This window comes from Propithecus coquereli, unplaced genomic scaffold (assembly GCF_000956105.1).
Source record: "Propithecus coquereli isolate 6110/MARCELLA unplaced genomic scaffold, Pcoq_1.0 Scaffold132, whole genome shotgun sequence".
Classification (NCBI taxonomy): Eukaryota; Metazoa; Chordata; class Mammalia; order Primates; family Indriidae; genus Propithecus; species Propithecus coquereli.
Window position 1 is genome coordinate 2,036,365 of NW_012137414.1, and position 22,529 is coordinate 2,058,893.

At 37.7% G+C, this 22,529-nt stretch overlaps 1 protein-coding gene across 1 annotated transcript in view; it reads right to left on the minus strand.

The window, feature by feature from the left end:
- DMD (dystrophin) overlaps positions 1-22,529 on the minus strand; it is a 2,517,447-nt gene that overhangs the window by 78,494 nt on the left and 2,416,424 nt on the right. The window contains exons 63-66 of the mRNA XM_012638704.1: positions 20,328-20,402; positions 9,758-9,959; positions 7,135-7,220; positions 4,841-4,998 (exon numbers count right to left, since the gene is read on the minus strand). Of these exons, the coding sequence (XP_012494158.1) occupies positions 4,841-4,998; positions 7,135-7,220; positions 9,758-9,959; positions 20,328-20,402 (521 nt within the window). The remainder of the gene's footprint in view (positions 1-4,840; positions 4,999-7,134; positions 7,221-9,757; positions 9,960-20,327; positions 20,403-22,529) is intronic.

The following is a 22,529-nucleotide window of genomic DNA, read 5'->3' on the forward strand; positions in this document are numbered from 1 at the left end:
GCCTCGGCCTCCCAGAGTGCTAGGATTATAGGCGTGAGCCACTGCGCCCGGCCTTATTTTACTTTTTAAACAACCGGCAACGCAGTAGGTTTGTTTGCACCAGTATCACCACAACATGTGAGTAACTCATTGCACTGGGATGTTACAATGGCTACAATGTCAAATGGTGATAGGAATTTTTCAGTCCCATTGTCATCTTTTTTTAAATCTCTGTTGTATATATGGTCTGCAGTTGACCAAAACATCATTATTTGGCACATGACAGTATAAAGTTTTCACTCCTGAAAGTGTTACTTGGTTTTATTTCAAGATACATTAGATACCTACATTAGGAATAGAATATTTTAAATAAAGGTGTGTGTGTGTGTATGTGTGTGTGTGTGTGTGCACACGCACATGTGTTGGGGTTGGGTGTTCATTTATCTATGTCATCCTATTACAATCTAAAATTCATGTAAGAGATCACATTAACACATAAACACTTTATTAGTTCAGTCTAGTATCTGAACTGGCTGAAGCCATGACATGATATAATTGTATGATGTACGATGTACATTCTACTTCTCTGGGCCTCAGTTTTCTCAACTGAAAAAGGAGAGATGTGCCCAAGGTTCCTTTGGGCAGTGTGTGTGACTGACTCATTCACCAGGGCAGGCTTGGCCTTACTAAGGTCACAAAGATCAATCTATTCTCTTAACAGGGCTGGTTTCCATGAAATATGAAAGAGGAACAACCTGACGATGCATTAATTGAAGCTATTTTTCTAAAACAAACCAGTTGCAAAACTTTACTTCTACCACTACCAAGAGAGTCATTTTCCCAGTAAATGCGTTGACTGCAGTGTGATACTAATGTAGAAACATATCTGGTTGCCTCAGTTAGTATCAGCCAAGATACCACTGTCAAAGCTGTAAATTTATAGTGAATATTCCTTTTTAATATCCATAGATATGACTTCATTTCCTGGCTTAATAGATAATTCCTTGAAGGACTTATACTGATTTATAAATATACAAAAATTTTTATTTAGACCTGATGGGCGATTTCTTTTTCTCTTTTTAAGTAGTTAGTGGGGAGGGATACGGGCTAAGGAAACCTTTAAGACATCATCCCGGGAGTGTGGCACATGAAAACACATCTCTCTTCCTGCCACTATCAGGCCCTTGTCTGGCTCAAAAGATTCGGTGCCTTTCTAACTGCACCAACTTGAAAAAAAGGAACTTTTGCAGTTGGTGACAAGAAAACAAAGGAAATAAAATCTGCGATGCAAGGAATGTATTTGTGGGAGAAACAGGTAGGTAGAAATAGCAGTCTTTGCGCACAAGATTGCTGAAGGAGCCAACCCCGCCCCATTCCTAAGGTTTGATACTTCAGACAAAGGGCAGAGGGCATTTTCACTCCTATTATCTTTCCCTACAGCAAACATTGTGCTTTTATGCACGTTGCACAATGAAAGGCAAGGTGACCTCCAGTACAGAGCACCTGCCTGAGGAAAAGTACGCCAAGGCCAGGACATGTATTCTGAAGTATAAATATACAATGGATCCACTCAGCCTGACTGCAAATTACTACAAGGTGATAAGCTCTCCAAATCTAAGTACTGTAAGCCTCATCTGGCTCCATATATACAAAATATGCCAACATCCTACTAGAAACAACCAATTTGCCAATACATCAAACTCATTCCTCTTCTTCCCAACTCTTAATGTCTCTCCTATGTCTCCTGTTTGGTTATGGCTTCTCTTATTCTACTCAGGATCCAGGAGAACTGTCTGTTGTTTCACTTAAAGCAGAAGTATCAGAAACTACATATTTGGGGATGAAGTGGTAAAGGTAGGGGTGGGCTTAGTGAACTAAGAACCAAACTCTTCCACCAGCTGAGGGACTTTAAGGGGACAGATAAGTTGTTCAGCCACATAAACAACAATAAAAACAAACCCCTAAAGCCTGTCCATTCTATTCCCAATGTATTGGTGAGGATTAAGTGAGAATTCATGTGAACAAAGGTAAAGTTTTGTTAGTCGCAGCAGTAACAATATTATTTATGGTACGTAGAAATGGTAAAGAGAAACTGTTTCATGGTAATGAAAACAAACTGTGGGCAGTTTTGCAACAAGATTAGGAAAGACCTGAGAGTTAAATAGAGAAATTAGGGTTTATTCAGTGGACAATGGAAAGAAACTGAACATTTTTAAAGATGGTGTCATACAGTGAATACTTTTTACTAAAAGCAGTACGAGGGCAATAAGACACACGAAAGGAGCTGGGGTGTGGAGTGGAGGCTTGCTAGGAAGCTAGTGCAATAATCTGTGCATGTTGATGAGAAGGCCTAGAAACAACGTAAGTAAGAACAGCAATGAAAAGGAACCAAACAAAAGCTGTTTCTTTCCCTGAAAAAATAAAAAAGGTATATTTTCTCAGCATTATAAAATTTTTAAAGGAAACAAAAAGTAATACTTTACTGACGTTTTTTTCCTTTTCTGAAATTAATTTTTTTTTTTTTTTTTAGAGACAGGGTCTTGTTATATTGCTCAGGCTGGCCTTGAATTTCTGGCCTCATGTGATCATTCTGCCTCAGTCTCCTGAGTAGCTGGGACTACAGGTACACACCACCATGCCTGGCAATTTTTTTTCTAATTATAAATATTCAAATAAGAAAATTCTGCAAATACAGAATAGTAGAGAGAAAATGAAAAGCCACCTGTTACTACTGTTCACAGCTTGACTGATTTCCCCCCATTCTCATAAAAGATGTTTCAAAGAGCTTGGAGACTGCCTAGCCAGCCAGGAGACATTCAATAAAAATGCAAGGATGGATTGAGTTCAAGGTTTTCACGCTGAGAGTGTTGCAATTACAGAGACAGGTAAGTAACCTGAGATACCCCTGAAGAAGGGGGAAGTATACAGTAAAACGATGCAACAAGCAGAGGTGGAGTAGACTGGTCTCCTGATGAGGGGGCAGCACCAGAGAAAGCAGAGCTTCTGTTCAGCAGCCCCTTAGCCTGACAACCAAATCCAAGAGGGCCAGAGGCTGCAGTGAGGGTGGTAGTAGCTGCCTGATGAGTCAGTACCGGGGGGCATCAGGACTCAAAGCCTCCAGCCAGCCCTGAATACAGTCCAGTGTACTCTGCAGCAAGGACCATCACTGAATAAAGAGGCCCATCAACAATTGTGTTCTGACTCTTACCCTCAAGCCAAGTCACAATACACACACATACGTGTTTATATATGTATATATCAACATGTGTGTGTGTTTCACAACTGGAATTCAAAAAGTCATTGGAACTTGACTAAAGGGAAAACAATGGGAAAAAACTGATGTCACTGCAAGTTGTTTTATAATTGGATTTAAAAAAAAAATGAATCTAGATTACTTGTGGACATTAATATTCATTGTATAAAAGTTACTTGTGTTTATACTCTGGAGTAGAAATATTAATATAGCAATGTGTAAAAAAATCTAGATAGCGACAGTCTACTCAAATTTGGGACAATTTGGGTATATGATGAAAATACATTTATTTCTCCACATCTATTTTATATTTATAGCTAATTTGCCATAATTTTGGCAAAATAATCCAAATAGCATATATTGTTCCACATAAGTAGGTCTATCATATGTGCATTCAATTTGTCCAATTAACTATTAAATAAATACTCAAACTGCTTTAAACATATATTAAATGTAAATATTCACAGCATTCTGCCCAGGAAAACTTTTATAGTTTCACCCTAGTCTGTGACCAAAGACTTCAGATCTAGCCCAGTTAACTCTACAGCTAGCTCCATTTTGTAAATCTCAGCCATTGTTAATGGGATTAGAATGGATTGGGAAACACTATACAAAAAAATAGCTGTTAGCATTTGGAATAAAAAAAACCATAAAAACACTACGAATAATGTGTTACTGCAAATACCTTACTTCCTCAGTGCTGGTGGCATTACAATTGAAATAACTTTTGAAGAAAAGTCATCTGGTAATATGTATCAAAAGGCACAACAATGTTTATATTCTTCTGTCTAGCAACCACACTCCTGAGTATTTATCCTAAGGAAAAAACTTCAAAGAAAAAAGCTAATGCATGAAGATGTTCACTGTAGCATTACCTACCTCATCAAAAATAGAAACCATCTAAATGTCTATGAGTGGAGCACTCAGGCATTTGGGAAGAAAAGGGTGTTTCTGGGGCATTGATTGTAGTGTGGCAAAGGTAGGACAGAGAAAAAGCAACGGGACAAGATAAGAAAGAGAATGGACAAGCATGGCAGAGTATGCTCCACTAGTGACGGACATTAGCAGAGAGTACGAACCTCTGATCTTACCATAACACTATGGGGAACACCACAGGGGCCTTGGAATAATAGGGGAATGTCAGAGCTACAAAGGACATTTTTTGAAAAAATATGACAGCTGTGCTAATGATTTACCAACAGCCATTGAAAAGGAAGCTATAATGATAGAATTAGGGGGAAAACTAAGAGACTAACCTACAAAACCTACAAAGGTCATTTTTTTTTCTTAAAAAGGATTTCTGTGGCTGGAGATTTATTTCCTCCCTCACTGAACCACTGCAGACTCCCTTCTCTCCCAGCACCTTAATAACCAGGGGGTCCCTGCTGCAGATGGAGATTTCTTTTTCATCATCCTCTGCACTGTCTTCTCTCCCAAAAGCCAGAGTCCCAGAAGCTGCTTCTTACAGAGATTCCAAATATCCCAAATCCCATACCTACTGCCTACAAAAGAGCTAATATGAGAAAGTGATGTTCTGTGGGTTTTATTTTTTATTCAGTTCTAAAATACAAAAGAATAAAAATGTTACTTAGAAGGTGAATAACTTACAAATTGGAAGCAGCTCCTGACGCTCGGCTCAATGTTACTGCCCCCAAAGGATGCAACTTCACCCAACTGTCTTGGGATTTGAATAGAATCATGCAGAAGAAGGCCCAGCCTGCGCTGGTCACAAAATCCTGTTGAACTTGCCACTTGCTTGAAAAGGTCTACAAAAGGAAGAAGAAAATTGCAACAATCAAAAACAAAACACTAAGAAGAGGCTAGCAGAACCTAACGTCTGACTCAACACCAGTCTAATTCTCAAGAGTTCCCAGTGTTTCCACAGAGAGAGGTTACTTCTGATTTGTGCTAATCTGTATATTTATTATTTTTATGAACAAAGTTAATCACCACTGTGTATATATGAAATGTGACAACTTTTACATAAACTACAGCCCTGCAAGAAATGCAAATTTACATGTACCCTTGACACCTGAATTTTTCCTACACCAGAACATAATCCTTGGGAAATATTATGTATATATAGGATGTAACCACTGTCATAAAATAAATGTTTTAGCATTAAGAGACATATAGCTGGCCCAAAGCATCATCCCCTTTGTTCATCAGAGATTCAAGAATACACCACAATTTGGACTTCTTTATGGAGTCACAAGATCATTGAGCTTCTAGTCCATCATGTATGTGTTCCCACAGGATTGTGTGCATGTTGAAATTAGCTCACATCGTGTTACACTGTCACTAATTTAATATGTATCTGTCTTTTTGGCAGGAGAGTGATATCCCCTTGAGGGCAGGGAACATATCTTGGTCAACTGTGGGCCAGAAGCATCTAGAGTGGCTGACAGAATGAATGAACATATCCAATGATTGCAATGCACATTTTGTTCTCAGAAATAAAATCATTTTAATCATACTTTATATTCACCTAGAAGTCACCATAAACAAGTAAATCCAAAAAAGCTTTTTGTAGCCATAAGCACACTTTAAACTCTAGGAAATCAAATATTTTAACTAGATGTCTAAGATGGCACTCATGAAATTGAGATCCCATGCGCAGCTTTTCACCATCCCTCTGATACTCACATAGATGTTTATTTTCAAAGTTATGAATTATTTTCAAACATCTCACTTTGAAGTTAGTTATTTTTGTTTCACCAACCAAAAAACATTTTCCCTCTTAGCAGCTATTTGAAACACAGGCTCAAAGTTCCCTCGATGATTCAATTTAGTATTTACAATGTGCTAGTACTATGCTATTGATAAGATTAGATTAAAAACTAAGCTATAATAAGTAACTACAATATTTAAAGGAGGAAAGCACACAGAAATATCCTGTCTTATCCAAAATACATTTTAAAATAATTAACAAAAGCTGTTCAGTTATTTTTCTTTGGTTCTTAGGATGAGAAAACTCCAGTGGAAACTACATAAAAGTGAGAGCTAAAACGGCTTGTATATTTTGTGGCTTACTCCTGGAGGAGAATTGAACAGGAGGACACAGAGTAGCTTTGGAGGAATTCAGTCTCTTTTGTCTCCTGCCTGTCCTTAAGCTCAGCACACACATCTCCTCACATGTATGGCTAGGCCTTAGGGGAAAAGAGATGAGACAAAACAGGCTAGGTTTGTTTAACATTCCTGCTGAAAAAATTTCTTACAAGCATTTCAAGGGGAAAACCAAGTACAGTCCTTCATAATGGGAACAAATGGTCACTTGGTCATCTAAACCATCACTCCTCTAGTGTTTGCTTTTAATTTGGATTTACAATTTTTAAGCAGAAGAACTCAATGGCTAATCAAAAAGAAATTCTATAGGTTGGTGTGTATTTGCCCTCTAAGAAATAGCAAGCTATCCATCTCTCAAATAATAAAATGTTAGTCACATCATGGAATTGGATGTGTCAGTACAACTTGCAGTAAGATGATTATAAAATAAACAATGTTTCTTGAACACGAATGCCAGATAGTATTCTTTAAATAAGAATCCAAAGACTAGGCAAGTGCAGGGATTAAACCTTCACATTTATTTTTCTGACTTACAGAAAGGGGTTAGGAAATCAGGCTTTATCCCCTAGGAACATGTGTTTTATTCAGACATAGTCAATGTAACGTAAAATAATACTCGGACTGGAGAAGTTAATCTTCATTTTCTATTTAAATACCTGAAATTTAATGTTTGACAGGAAATGGCACAAACCAAATTTTATGACACTCTAAAAGCAACTCTACATCTTACATGAGGAACCTGCTGTCAAATAAGAGCAGTATGTCATTTCCCATCTAGAACTGGAGTAATTAGCCAACATTAATAAAAGAATACAGAGTTAGTATACATGACTTACATCTGTACTTATCTTCCAAATGTGCTTTACACAGAGAAATGATGCCAGTTTTAAAAGATAGGACACGGATCCTTCCTGTTCGTCCCCTATTAGGAAGAATCAAACCAGAAAACAATTACTGACACTTTTCCTAGAAAATAAACACTTCTAGTTAAGAATAAAGTCCTGAAAAGAAAAAAAAAAAGAATAAAGCCTTGGATATGGGAACTCTATGGACCATTGTTTTATTAATGTTAAGAACCTAGGCCGGGCTCAGTGGCTCACACCTGTAATCCTAGCACTTTGGGAGGCTGAGGTGGGAGGATCGCTTAAGCCCAGGAGTTTGAGACCAGCCTGAGCAAGAGCGAGACCCTGTCTCTACAAAAAAATAGAAAAATTAGCCAAGCATGGTGGTGTGCTTCTGTAGTCCCAGCTACTTGGGAGGCTAAGGTGGGAGAATCACTTGAGCCCAGGAGTTTGAGGTTACAGTGAGCTATGATGATGCCACTGCACTCTAGCCTGGGGTGACAGAGGGAGATTCTGTCTCAAAAAAATAAAAATAAATAAATAAATAAAAAGAAAAGAACCTAGAACGCAACAAAAATTTGACCAACTCGACCAATGAAGGTTTACCAAGTTTTCAATTCTTAAAAGCCCTTAGTTGAATTGTGAGAGTAACTCTATATAAAACAGGAGAAACATATCCTTCTATTTCCCTATGGAGAGCCACCTTGATTTAAGTCAGTAAGTAGAAGAATTACTACTATGCACTAAGCTATTTTGGTTACTGAAGCAAATTACCTGCTTTAGTTACTGAAGCCAAAAAAATAGTAACTAACCGTTCTGCTCTCTTTCAGATTTTCATCATATTGCCCCTTACTGAGAAGAAAATTAATCTCTTCAGGCCACATGACACATAATATAAAATATAAACTTTTATCTCCCTAAGAAAAATATGACACAGTCTATTAGAGAACATTCAAATGTATGCTCTAAAGAGAGAGAAATTTTTAAGTATTGCTATATCAATGTTTTAATATAGATACACTTTCACTCTACATATAGAAAGATGAAATAAAGCATTTCATATAACAAAGTTATTAACAAGCTTATTTTATCCATGGGAAAAAATAAAAAATAAAAATGAAAAGTTTTCCATTTTGTAGAAAATGTCTTTCAATAATTTTTCAGCTTCTTATATCATTACAGAAAGCAACTGGATATTGGTTTAAAAAAAGATTTTAGAATAATTCTTCCATCTAGTACTTCCAAATCACAAAGGATAGGTCCCAATCATGGTTGTTTTTGGTAAACAACAGGCTCAACTTTCAACTAGGATTAATGCAATTTATTAAATTCCCTCAGTCAAAGAGGAATCCTGGACCCTTAATGCATTAACAAAACTCTTATCATTGGAAGATTTTTTTATCTTTTTCCATCTCAAGAAAAGTCATATAAAAGTTTAACAAATGAACTTTATATAGTAACTCAGGTCTTCAAGGAGTTACTATTATCCCCACATAATTTTTAAGTGGGTAGAATGGAAGTTATATATTCAGAATCCATTCACATATCATCTGCAAGGAAAATAGCCAAAATATATTTGAGGGGAAATGTGAATACAAACCCCTATCAAAACAAATGTAAATATAATTCACAATTAAAATCTAACATGTTTAAGGATTTGGTAGATAATTATCACAAATTCAATAACCTGGTGATCCTGAAATTTAAAAAGCAATACCTTCTCGAAATAAAGAAAAAAAGGTATAAATTTTAATGAAGAAGATGGTAGAAGTCTACAACAAAGGCAGAAGGCGAAATAGTTGATATACGACTCCTTTCAGACAACCTTCCCAGATTTCCAAATGAGAATATGTTCTTGATGGGTGTGAAATGAGGCATGTAATAATTTTGAGGTATAAGAAGAATTCAGTCAAAATCAAGACCAATTCTTTCTGCTCCCTTCCTCAATTGTCTTCATTAAGCTCAACATAAAAATTAGAACTGGGGATATCTCTTATGTGCAATCCAAAAGAAATAAACAATTGCTCTGTAAGAGAGTGATGAATGGAGGTGCCAAACTGAAACTTCATAAAACCTTATTAAAAACCAAACCAAACCAAACCAAAAAAGCTTCCTCAGTTTAAGGAGCTGAGTTTGCTGCATTAAGGGCTTGTTTTCTTTTTTTTTGGTTTATCAATTCATAATTTTTTTGTAAAATTCTCCTAAGTATCAGCTAAGCAATTCTCATCGGGTGACAGGTGTGCCAGCATCTCTAGAAACGCATCCATTCCTGCCAGTGAGAGGGAGCAACTCCTGAAGTGCATGGAGAAATTCCAAAATACATGGGCGAGAAAGGGAAAAAGAACCAATGGCAACATGGTGACTCATTCTACTATTTGAAAAATGAGTGTCTCAAGGTTTTGTTTGTTTTCTAATCTGAGAGCAATCTATTTTCTGGCTCTTACATTTTAGCTTATCAAAATATTTTTCAAGTCATATAAATGCAGAAATGATTTGTCACAGGGATAGCATTAGGTCCACAGCTTCTGAGGCCCTGTTGTAATGCTAATTACTCTGTCACCATTCTGTAAGCTAAATCTCCTGTGACAAAGCCCGGAAAAAAACTTGCCATACATACGTATCATAAACATTCAGCAGCCAGTTGAGACACATATCCACGCAGAGAGGGACGTTGACCAAATTGTTGTGCTCTTGCTCTAGGCGATCATAAACAGTGGTCAAACAATTAATGATCTGCAGGATATCCATGGGCTGGTCATTTTGCTTGAGGTTGTGCTGGTCCAAGGCATCGCATGCAGCTGACAGGCTCAGGAGATCCACTGCAAAAACCACACAAAATCACAAATGATTTAAAGGGTAAAATTCTTCCTTCACTCTCCTTCCTTTTGCTTTGAGAATCCTGGTTGGGGTTGTCTGGTGCACTCTAGTAAACACCAAACCCAAACCCTCCCCTCTTTTAAAGGTGTTTTGTTTTCATCCCTTAGCTCCAAGTTGATCAGTTTGACCAGCGTTCAGGATCTGAGGCTGTTCTCAACTCTCACTGCCATTGGGTGAAGATGTGAACAAAGAGACAATTCCCACCCCTGAACTACTGGGAAATATTTGAGAGTTAAGGGGACCTATCCTGATCTACATGAACAGAGTCCATTCCACCTGAATAAGAAAAAAAAATGTTTTAGAGATTGTGACAATACTTTCTTGTATTAGTATTAGAGAAGGTCAGTTAGATTAATCTGTATGGTTAGGCTTGTGTAAACTCTATTTCTAGCTATGCATTTATAATCATTAAGCATTTTTCTCCTTGAAATATCGGTCACCTCTGAGTCTCTCTGCTACCTTCACATTAGGTGAAAAAATCATCAACTTCACTAAAATTTGTCTATAGGCAAACTAAAGTAACTGCATACTCTATCCAGTTTTTAGACCTGAGGCTCATTTATTTCTCCTTGCACCTTCAAATTGTATTTTATGGTGTACTTTTCAAGTCCTCTAAGAACTTTATTCATCTGTTTCCTTTGTTAAGAAAAACAAAAAAAAAAGAAAAATTTTATAAGGCTAAGGGAGGAAAATTCCCTTGGTCTGAGGTGGTATTTAATCATATGCTGAAAGACAAAAATTTAACAAAAACGAAACGTCAACCTTGTCCAACATCAGCAAATCCCAAGGTTTATTACCAAGTGTCATGGAAAGATGCTTTTCTATAAAGCCAATTCATTAGCCAAATTAGAAAAGCAACAACATTGCTTTTATACCATCTTTTACACCTAAGCTCTGGTCAGAATTCTCAGTCCTTTGAGACAAGGAATCAATGCTAATTAAATAAATCTCTCACATATCTAGGGGAAAAGGGCAATGCAATTATAAATCCAGCTTCAGATAAATACAGGTCATCCTAGTCGGTAAACAGCTTTCCCAGTAATAAAGAAACACAAATTTAAGGCTTTAGTGTATTTTACTGGTTATTTGTAGCTACTTCTAATTAAATATTAAGATAAAAACAAAAATAGTGGCTAAGACCGATGTAGCACACATTTTTCTCTTTTAAAAAAGGAAAACAGAAAACTCCAGAGTTTCCTTGGAATAATGAAGGAGACCTGGTGGTAGGAATAGAAGGTTTTTTTTTTCTTTGTCTTTCATCCCAGCGAGTAAAGCTCTGTGTTCCCATGTACCAGTTTCCCTAAAATGTCCTGGACTAGCACTTCTCCTATGAAAGGGAAGGCCCCTTTCCTTTTGCTTTGAATTACTCTAAAGATAGAGAAATGATCTCTTTTCATGGAAGCCAAGACTTTGTCTCAAGTGGCAGAAAGGAACATAACCTGGGAGATTGATTTGACAAGGAGTCAGGTGGAAAAAAGAGTGAAAAACAAAAAAATAACAATGCAAGCACCCAGGAGGGCATGAGGAGGGCAAGGCTGAATGGGGACTCCATGGGAGGCTAGAGAGAGGTCCAGGGACAAAAGACTCCAATTTTCATTCTCTCTCTTCTGTGTGCTTCACTTCCTCAGATGGCACATTTTCAAGTGCAGGTAGTGAGAACACTTAGAAACACAGCACACCAGTCCCATTATTGCAAGAGAGGAGGAATGGATTTCTTCCAAAAACCAATATTCCCAACATGTTTCCTTATATATTGAAGGAAGCCACGGGTGATTTGAAGTTTTTTCTATTGTTTTCTTTTTTGTTACTGTGCTTTAATCATTACAAATATTTTGCTTCTGATTCAAGGATATAAGAACTAACAAAGTGAGAATTTTTAGACTCACTTTTGTATTAGGAGTCTAACTTACCCATATGATGGAAACAAACAAAGAGCAAAATTGCATGAATTTCATGTTATTGGGTCTGTTCTTATCTCTGTACAGGTGAATGGGTAACGCATAGAAGACAAAATTTGGAGTATAAATAGCTCCGGAGGGGGGCAAAGCAATTGCTCTGAAATTACAGGAGCAGGAGATGACACAGAAAACAAATACCGTGCAGTGTGCTCTGCTAAAAACGGATGTAGTTAAACACAAGAACAATCCATCGTGGAAGATTGAGGAACACATTTCCCCAAACAAACATATCAAACAGAACTCCACTTTCGTGGAACAATTTTTAAAAGACTTCTATTTAGGTACACACAGCCCATGCTATGGGCCTGAAAAGAGGTGAGAAAATCAATAGGGACAATTTAATTGCCACACAGGCATAACGCTTTTCAAAATGAGCTTCTCAAATACACCAAGATTTTTTGATAAAACATTAAACATAATGATTAGCTATTTCTAGAAGTCTCAATAAGCAACCAGCAAACACAGTTTTGTGAAACTATCCTTCTTCCTCAAGCTAGGAGTTTCCATTTGGAAAAAAAAAAATATATATATATATATATATATTCTTTAGCATATTCACTAGGGGATATATTTTTAAAGCTGTATAAAAGACCAAGTATTCTAATATGCCCTCTCTTTCAAAAATATTTTTACGGTAGAGGATGCTATAGACTTTGAAGCCACTGAAGAATAGGGACCATTTGGTGGTGCCCCTCATGCATGAGGGCTGTGGGGGTGAGAGAGGGTAGGGACAGGAGAAAAATGACTGGCTCTCCAGGATCCTCTTGGATGTACAGAAAAAGCAAACGATGGTGGGGCAGGGAGGACTTAAGCACGAGGATCTCACTAATAGTTCCTGAGGCCTAATCATCCTTTCAACCTTCTAGGTTCAAATGAGAATTATATTCCCTTCTATGTATGTTACAAATGCGGAGCTGAGACAGATTTTATTTTTTCACAGAATAATAGACTTTTAGAGCTAGAAAGCACCTTTATAATCACTTTTCAGTTGGGGAAACTGAAACCAGAGATGTGCTCTGGGTGTTATGGCAGGACACCTAGGTTTCCTGATTTATCACAGAGGTATATATTAAAAGGCGGAAAGGTAGGTGGTAGAAGGTGTCCTCACTGACTTTACAGAAAAGTAGAACCATTCTGTATTCCATACTAATGACAGTAATGGGAGAAAAGAGAAGGACCAAAAAGTTTGTTAGTTGTGAAAAAAAAAGTCCTATGGTACTCATACAACCCTAAGCTCATCCTATGGGTCAACCCGGACATGCTATGTTGATACACAAATAATTCTGTAACCTAATTAGCACAGACAGAGAAAGGAGGGGGTAATGGTGGAAGAACTGCTGTGTGTCTGCTGACTTTTCTTGCTCAGGCAGCAGAAGGTGCTTGTGAGATGAGGAGACTATTGTCGAATTCACACCATTCTACAGACAGCTTACACTTAAGGTTGAAAGACCTTCCAAGCAAATCTGCACAGCAAAAAAGTCAATGTGCATTGATCAATGTGCATCGATGTGCATTGATGTAGTCATTTGTGCAGTGAGGGTTAATTTCAAAGGGTCTGGAGTTAGCATGAGATATTTTGCTAAAATACCTATACAATGCAGAGCCCTGGTCAAAGCAATGAAAAAAAAGTGACAGGTGTTGATGTATAGCCATGGGTTACAGGTTATCACCACTGTTTATTGCTAACAATAACATTGACTATTTTTACCTGGTCTTGGTGAGACACGCAGAGGCCAACTGCGTTTGGGGCTGGCTACATAGGAAGAATATGTCTAGGTTACCAGCAGGATATAAGAAACCTTGGCTGATACTCTAATTTGTGCTCCCTGGTTTCTGTGCTGTTTTGTGTTCACATCAGTGGCTCGATTCAAGAGAGAAAATGCATCTCAGTGTGGTCCTTGCAGAGAGAGGGCAATTAGACCTAGAACCTGGCCTCTCTGGACCCTATGCTGCGACACCAGCCTGTGGCTATGACACATATTCTGGTTTTAATGTTGTTGGTATATTTTATCCTTTTCCTGCAATGAACTTTAGATTTGTAAACACTGTCATTTGGGTCCTGCAAGTCCTCTTTAGCAATTGAACTCTATCTAGCTGTCACCATCATTTCAGTTAGCATCAGTAGTGAGATTGTTTAGAGGACCCCCCAACTCATTATTATCTAAAAACATGACTAAAGCATTATTTAGAAAGAAAAAAGATGATTCTCACAAAAGAGGTGAAAATGAACTGTTGATGCTGGTTGCCGAGCTACCCTTAGCTTAAAGTAGCACAGGCTTTTAAAATGTTTGCCGAAGATACAACTTTCTAAGGGAATCTGGATGTGGTAGAGGTTGAACCCAAAGAGCTAACAAAATGGATTAAAAGGCAATTGCAAACTGATGACAGGGCTGCTAAAAATTCAGTTCTTTGGTTGTGTTAGCAAAAGCTAAAGTAAGTTCAGAAATCTTCAGCTGAGCTTCACCCTCTCTGGCCTGCAGGTGGAGTTCCAACCAAAAATCCTGAGCAACTATCACTTTTGATAAATGGGCTACACCTGTGAGACCAATTACAATTAAAAAGATAATTCAAGTGGGGAACTTATAGACGTTCCCTACTTCACCACAATTTTCTTTTTCGCTGCCAGATCTAGCAGTCCCTTGACTGGGGCTACAATTAGAATCTCAAAGGCTGGTAATATTCCAAAACAAAATACTATGGCTATTAGTTGGAACTAAGTGCAAGAATTCCACAAGGATCAATGAAATGGATTACTCTTTTCCTGTACCTTGCCTAATTGGGGCTGTCGCAAATGTTTTGTTGCCTAGCGGACAGGATAACCCCAGTTCTCTGTACTGATCCAATCCAATCCATTACTATTGGGAATTGACTAAAGGGGAAGCTCCAGCATGTCTTATCTTGCTACCAGCTAAATATGGACTAGTCTGTGGCTTAACCCAAGGGACATACAGATGCCCCTCAATTTATGATAGTCTCAATAAACCCATAGTAAGTTGAAAATATCATAAGTCAAAAATTAATTACACCTAACCTACTGAACATCATAGCCTAATCTAGCCTACCTTAAATGTGCTCAGAACACGTACATTTGCCTACAGTTGGGAAAAATGATCTGGCAACACAGAACATTGTAGATTATGGTTGTTCGCCCTCGTGATCAAGTGGCTGACTGGGAGCTGTGGCTCACTACCACTGTCCAGCATCTTGAGAGAGTATAATACTGCGTATCACTAATCCGGGAAAAGATCAAAATTCAAATTTAGAAATATGGTTGTACTGAATGACTATCACTTTTGCACCACTGTAAAGTCCAAAACTCATAAGTTGAACCTTCATAAATTGGGGACTGTCTGTACTTTGTGCCTGGGGGTGGGGGCCTGGATTAAAAGGAATGATAAAGGAAAAAGGTGAGATTGTTTCTGAAGGGAAAGAAGCCACCAAATAGATTTTTACAAAGGGAAAATCCAACATAATGTTGGTGTCTAGGGAGAAGCTTAAAATAAGAGAATAATATGCTCCTTTAGCTTAGACTCAGATGCCCCTTGGGTTAAAGAACTCTGTTAAAACCTTCTCCTTGAAAGAGTCAGGAAGTGAGTGGAACAGCAGGTCGACCTATTGAACACACTGGAAGAAGAGACGAGCGTTCTGACTAGGACCAGGACTACATCAAACAATGTTACTGTGGCTTTTGGTTAATATTAATTAATATGGCTTTGGGTTCTTATTTCACAGGATACATCTGCTATTAAGCATCTGTGTTGGAAAGTACCCTATGGGAATCTTAACCCAGTCAAATCTAGAGAACAATGATTTATAACAACTTGAATGAACATTGTGTGGCCATTAATTGCGATGATAAAGGTGTAAAAAGATATTGGGTATGTGGTACAAGGTTTATGTGCTATATGCCTCATCTGTTATAATATTATGTATAAAAAAATAGCAATTTGCTCCATTACTTTCCGTGAAAAGCCGTAAGCGGGTAGAGGGACAATTGAGACACTTAGATGATTGAGAAATAATTAAATTTAATTTGGTGGGCCTATCTTCCTTAGATTGAAAAGCCAGAAATTTGATGTGGATGGTTATAGAAATTTCTGCAGCACACTCAAACCAAATTTCATTTGGGAGTAACTACTATTCGCGTGATTTTATCTTGGAAAACAACAGTTTTGTGTCTCAAATTTATTTCCTAGTTGTATTAAAGATGTTAGTTCTCAATGGCAACAACATGTCTGGTGAATCAAAGAGCACTGGACCCCTTGAAATAAAAGAACTTGGAAGAATTAGGGGCTGGGCTGGGAATATATGGCCAAGTAGAATTTGCTTTGAATGAGAAAATATAAGCTGATGAAAAAGACCTCCTGGTGCAAGAAGAGCATTTCAAGGGCACCCAACTCCAGGAGGAAGGATAAGGATGGTAAGCTGCCTAGACTGATATCTGGAGAACCGAACCTGTGAGGTACTCTTTAGCAGCTTCAGCATCACAACTGAGGGCCAACCATTCTTCCTTCAGTGTGCAACTCATGGGTACTAGATGCATTTTAAATAGGACTACAGTATCTCCCCTAGGAGATGGACAGATCTTGTTATAGGACCTCTGTCTCCGGGGCACCAAAATCTGTTAAACCGTATCAACTGAGAAAATTAGTTTGGCTATGCCCTCCAAATGTTTTTAACTCAGAAATAACAGAGAACTGGCCTCTAACCTATATGAAAAATAATACGTGGTATATAGAAAAGTAGATTTTTGTAGGGGAGAGGCAAAATCATTATACTGGCCTCTTGACATGCCTTGCTGTGGGAGGCAGCCTGTGGCTGTGGATCCATATCCTGATTTTAATGCTCTTGTCCTGATGTAGCCTTTCTGGCAGTAGACTGCAGATTTGTAAGCCATGTTATTGTGGGTCCTGTGAGTCTTCTTTAGCAACTGAACCTTTTCTAATGCCACCCTTAGTGCACTATCAAAAGGTGAGGTGCATTTACGGAGAAGGGAGTACATTTTTTCACCTGGTTTGTCACGGTGAGGGTTAGTCTGGAAGCTGTGACTGTTTTGACAACTCTAGGCTGTACCAAATCTCTATAATGTGTGCTTTAGTTGCTGAACACAGGCAAATCGTTCTCTGTTTCTTGATGTTTGCAGAATATTTGTCACACGTATCAACTGCAGTATATTTAGCCCTATGGTTTGGGCTCTTTCCAACTCACTATACACTAATAAACTAAAAACACTTGCTTTGTTAAGTGCATTTTTATTTCTGCTCTTAGAAGTTGGCTATATTTTTAATTTTAGAAGCTACACACCTATGAAATGTCATCAGAACTACAAAGCGAGAAAGAAAAAGCTTAGGTTATCTTCCTCATAACTTTCAGTGAGGTATCAGCCACATTAACCAGCTTATAAATCTTTCTTACCAAGATTTTCTCTTTGTTTCTGCTTTTCTATCAAGTTTAATTTTCATTCACAATGTGTTGAAAGGCAGTATGGAGTCATGCAACATTTAACTGATTACAAACTGGAGACATTATAGGCCAATGGTGATGCTCTCCACTTAAATAGTGAATTCTCTATAGCGGATAAAACTGTGCTGTTTGGTTTTCTGCAATATTGAAACTTTGATAGGGAAGTGAAAAAAATAAGATCAAGTGCTTAATAGAGGTGGCAGTGCATGTTTTCTAAGGCATCTGTAATTCAAACTCTTCACTGGCATCAGGAAATCACTGAGATAACATCATTAATTTTCATTAAAGTAAGAGTTAGTAGAAGCGGCCTTTGGTAGAAAAGGCTAGTCAGGGCAAGTTTTATTTGCCTGCACCACAAACAATAGCTCTTTATCATGGCTTTGCAGACATAGAAATGACAAAAAGGCTGGAAGATAAGCAAATATAAAATTAAGAGGAAATTTTTAAATCATCTACTGAAAAGTTAGTAATGTTACCACATGTTTTCGATAATAAAGGATTGGGAAACTCTTCATTCTATATTCTTACTACACATGACATCCTCCTAGTGTTCTTGAGAATTCAGTACTTTATTTAGATAAATACACCTTAATTTTGCTATACTGGATTTTTTTTCAAGTATGAGAAAAGTCACACTCAGAAAGGAAATGGTGAGAATTTCAAATCTTTTTAAAAGTAAAATTTTCAAGAAATCATTCTACATTCAGAGCTTAACTTTATTACAAGGTTATCACCTCAAATGGCCAAAATTTTTCATATCAAATTCCCCATTTTCCAAATTCCACATTTCTCAGAACACATCCCTATCTTTAAATGATGCATGAATACATATACATCTCCATTAGCTCACCCAGCCTCTTCAGCTAGCTACCACCCTACTTCCCTTCCCTTCACAAATACATTTCTCCAAATGGTATGGATGGTCTATACCAACCGTCTCTACATCCCCATTCTTGATTCACTTTTGAGCTCACTATACCACCTCCACTGTGCCTCTAAAATCTCACCAAAGTTATTAAGGACCTCCTTGTTGTGATATCCAATGGACATTTTCCCCAACTTCATTCTGACATCCCAGCAACATCTGATCCTGGTGACAGGTTCATTCTTCTTTTTCCCCATGCAGTATGTAGGTAGCACTATAACCTATCGGGATTTTCCTCCTGCATTGGCCACTCCTTTGCAGCCCCCTTTATAGGTCACTCAACCTCTGTCCTGAAGAACTCTTCCCTTCTCACTCTACACTCCTCTGGAGCCATCTCAAACTCTCCATGGTTACAACCAGCATCTACATGCTGATAATTCCTAAATATTGCTTGTATATTTCTCCTGAGCACCGCGGCTTCGTGTCCAACTCTACCAGGCAAGCCTACCATTCACCTGGTATCCGAAGCCAAGCACCTAATGTCTTTCTTGACTCCCCTTCACCTACTGCATCAAATAAATCACTGAGGGCTGGCAAATCCACTTCCTAAATATTTCTAAATTCTCTCCACTTATCTCCATCCCTATTTTGCCAATTCAGGCCACCATGTTGCTGGTTTAGATTACTGCAACAAGTCTCTTTCCTATCAGTCCCACAACCCTCCAATCCATGCTCTGTTCCACAGCCAGAATGATCTTTTAAAATGAAAATCCAATCATGCCATTCGCATGCCAAAACCTCTTGAATGGCTCTCCATTGACCTCTGAATTCTTTAACTTGGATTTAAAAACTCTTTCACAATCTGCCTCCTGCTTCTCTTTCCAGCCTAATATTTCTCAATAGCCCTTCCCTGGAATTCTGTGCTTTAGTTACGCTGAAGTATGTTCAGTTTCCGAGTGCATCACGCTTTCTCTGGGCTCCTCCTCTCATTCCCTTCCCTCTGACTAGAATGCTCTTCCTACAGTCAGCTCTACTTACTCTTCTTGACTCACCTAACTTAGACATCTCCTCTTCAAACAAATCTTCTCTGAACCTCACCCCACACAGCTAGCTGTTCACATTCTTCCACTGTTACTCAACTAAATACATGACATCGAAACTATCTCTTCACTTTTCCTCAGGGTGCCCATAAATCCAAGAAATATAGACAATACCACTTTATTCTTTTATCGATTATAGACATTCTTGATGACCTTACATGCACATTTTCCTATGTCTCCAGATTTTATGGACATCCCATTAGACTGTAAGTTCCATCAGGATAGGAACTGTGCCTGTCCATTTCACAGGCATATCATCAATGCACATAGACACTCAAATAATATTATACCATAATTCATTTTGTTGATAACAGAGAGTATATATAAACTATCTGAAGAAATGATAGAGCTATATAACACTTCAGGATTTTCCCACAGATGTATGACTAAAAAGCAGAAAAGCTATCTTGTCATCTTTCCTCTATCACAGCATGCAACTGAAAGTCAGCATTCAAGCTAATAAACCACACACATCTGTGAATGTTGGTTTGGATAAGATAGTCACAGCCTTCTGAAGGCTCCCACGTCACAAAAAAAAAAAAGATAGTCATAGTCGTCTAATAACCAAATACATTTTGTAAAAGGAAGAAACAAAGGTATAATGGGAGAAATGATGGAAGTTTCACAAAGGTAATTATGGATGCCAATGCCATTAGTTGAAAAATTAAAAGTTATCGATATCTTATCACTTTAACATTAGTAGCTGAGGAATGGTAATAGAAATGATTGATTCTAAACAATATAACAAAATAGTCCAATAGTCTTTGACAAACAATAGGCCAAAGATACTTTAAAGAATGAATGCTATGTTGTAGCAGGACTTGTGACAGCTATTTCTCCCTTCTCCAAGTGAAAATATTCCCAAGCACTTTTTTTTAAGCACAGAAAAACCCTCAAGATCTTTAAGTATTGGTTAATACTTACAGCAAAGGGCCTTCTGCAGTCTTCGGAGTTTCATGGCAGTCCTATAAGCTGAGAACCTGACATTATTCAGGTCAGCTGAAAAAAAGGGAGGAAACAAAGATCATTTGTTATTTCATAAGAAAGCACAGACAAAACCCCCAATGAATTGCCAACAACTATAACAACCACGAAAATAGCCTTAAAAATTGTGTCTATGCTCCAAGCTTTGGGAGGTGAAATTCTGTCGATGTGTCCTTTTGCCCTTTGACAATCAGGAAAGCTAAGTTCTGTGAAGGACTACAGTGGCATAGCCTGCAGGGCATTCATGTAGTCGTTGTTCCCAAGAGAGAAAAGAAGGATGGGCATTTTTTTAATAGACCGTAATCTGCATCTACTGCAGTGAATCTTTGCTACAGAAGATTAAAGAGAACAAGGAATATATTATTGAAATAGCTAGAAGAACAATCGAGTGACAATATAACATTTTTTCTGATTATAAATGTTATACATGCTCACTGTAGAAAACTTAGAAATCAATGAAAAATATAAAATCAAGTAAACAAATCGTCTATAATCCCATAACCCAAAGATAGGCACTGTTAATATTTTGAGTATTTTGTTTTACTTAACATATATATATATCCATGTATATGAGATAAATTTTAAAATATAATTGGAATTAAACATCTGGCTTTATATTCCAAGGCACAATCATTGTAATATTCAGCACAGAGTAAAAACTGAACAATTTATGCTACTGTGGTTTCTACAGTCTACCTGTCTATCAAGCCCTGACTCATGTCACATAGCAGGAAGCTATATTTAGATGATATCCTTACTCAAGTCTGCACAAGCCTTGATAGACACTGGACTACATTTCTTTTCTAGCACTTCTATGTACGTATGTTTCAGGAACTCAGCTCCAAAAAGCTCCTGAAGACAAGAACCCTGTCACCTACTTCTGTCATATTTCCCAGCAACTTAATATACAACAGATCTCTGAAAAAGTAGGTCTAGGGCTGGGCGCAGTGGCTCACGCCTGTAATCCTAGCACTCTGCGAGGCCGAGGCGGGCTAATTGTTTGAGCTCAGGAGTTCGAAATCAGCCTGAGCAAGAGCGAGACCCCGTCTCTACTAAAAACAGAAAGAAATTAATCAGACAACTAAAAATATATAGAAAAAATTAGCTGGGCATGGTGGTGCATGCCTGTAGTCCCAGCTACTCGAGAGGCTGAGGCAGAAGGATTGCTTGAGCCCAGGAGTTTGAGGTTGCTGTGAGCTAGGATGACGCCACGGCACTCTAGCCCGGGCAACAGAGCCAGACTCTGTCTCAAAAAAAAAAAATAAAATAAAATAAAATAAAAAATAAAAAAAAAGTAGGTCTAATACAGCTAGGGGACTGATTGATTGAATGAATCAATGAACAAAAAAGGATGAAAAAAAGAAAAAAACATATTGGCAAACATGACTAAGTGTCCTAATCAAATGGTATCCACAAAACCAATTCTAATGGGGTATTAGCAAAAGGCAATAATTTAATCCATATCCAAGTCACTTGGGTTAGCCTTTTTAGCTTTATGGTTTTTTGCAGAGACCAAACATAAAAGCCTGAATTTAAATTAGGAGAAAGAAAACAATGTCTGTAATTTACTTTAAACTATTCAGAATAAAAATAAAAAAAAGACTGGTAATACCGAATGTTGGTCAGGATATGGAGCAACTGGAACTCTCATACACTGCTTGTGGGAATGCGAAACAGTAGGACAACTTTGGAAAACCTGTTTCTTTTGAAATTAAACATGCATCTATTTTACGATCCAAATATTCTATTCCTAGATCTATATCCAAAATAAATAAAAACATATGTCCACAAACAGATGTGTACATGAATGTCCATAGCAGCTTTATTCATAATAGGCACAAACTGGAAACAAATCAATAGGGTAATAGATAAACAAATTGTGGTACAGTCACTCAATGGGATACTACTCTGCAATAAAAAGGAACTAACTACTGATAACACAACAATGTGAACTGATCTGAAAAAAACATCAAACTGGGTAAAAGAAGCCAGGAACAAAACCATACATACTGTTTGATTCCATTTATATGAAATTGCAGGACAGATAAAACTCAGATACAGTGACAGATGGTAGCCTGGGTTGGGGTGGGAGTGGGTAACTGACCACAAAGGAACACAAAGGTATTTTCTAGGTGATTGAAA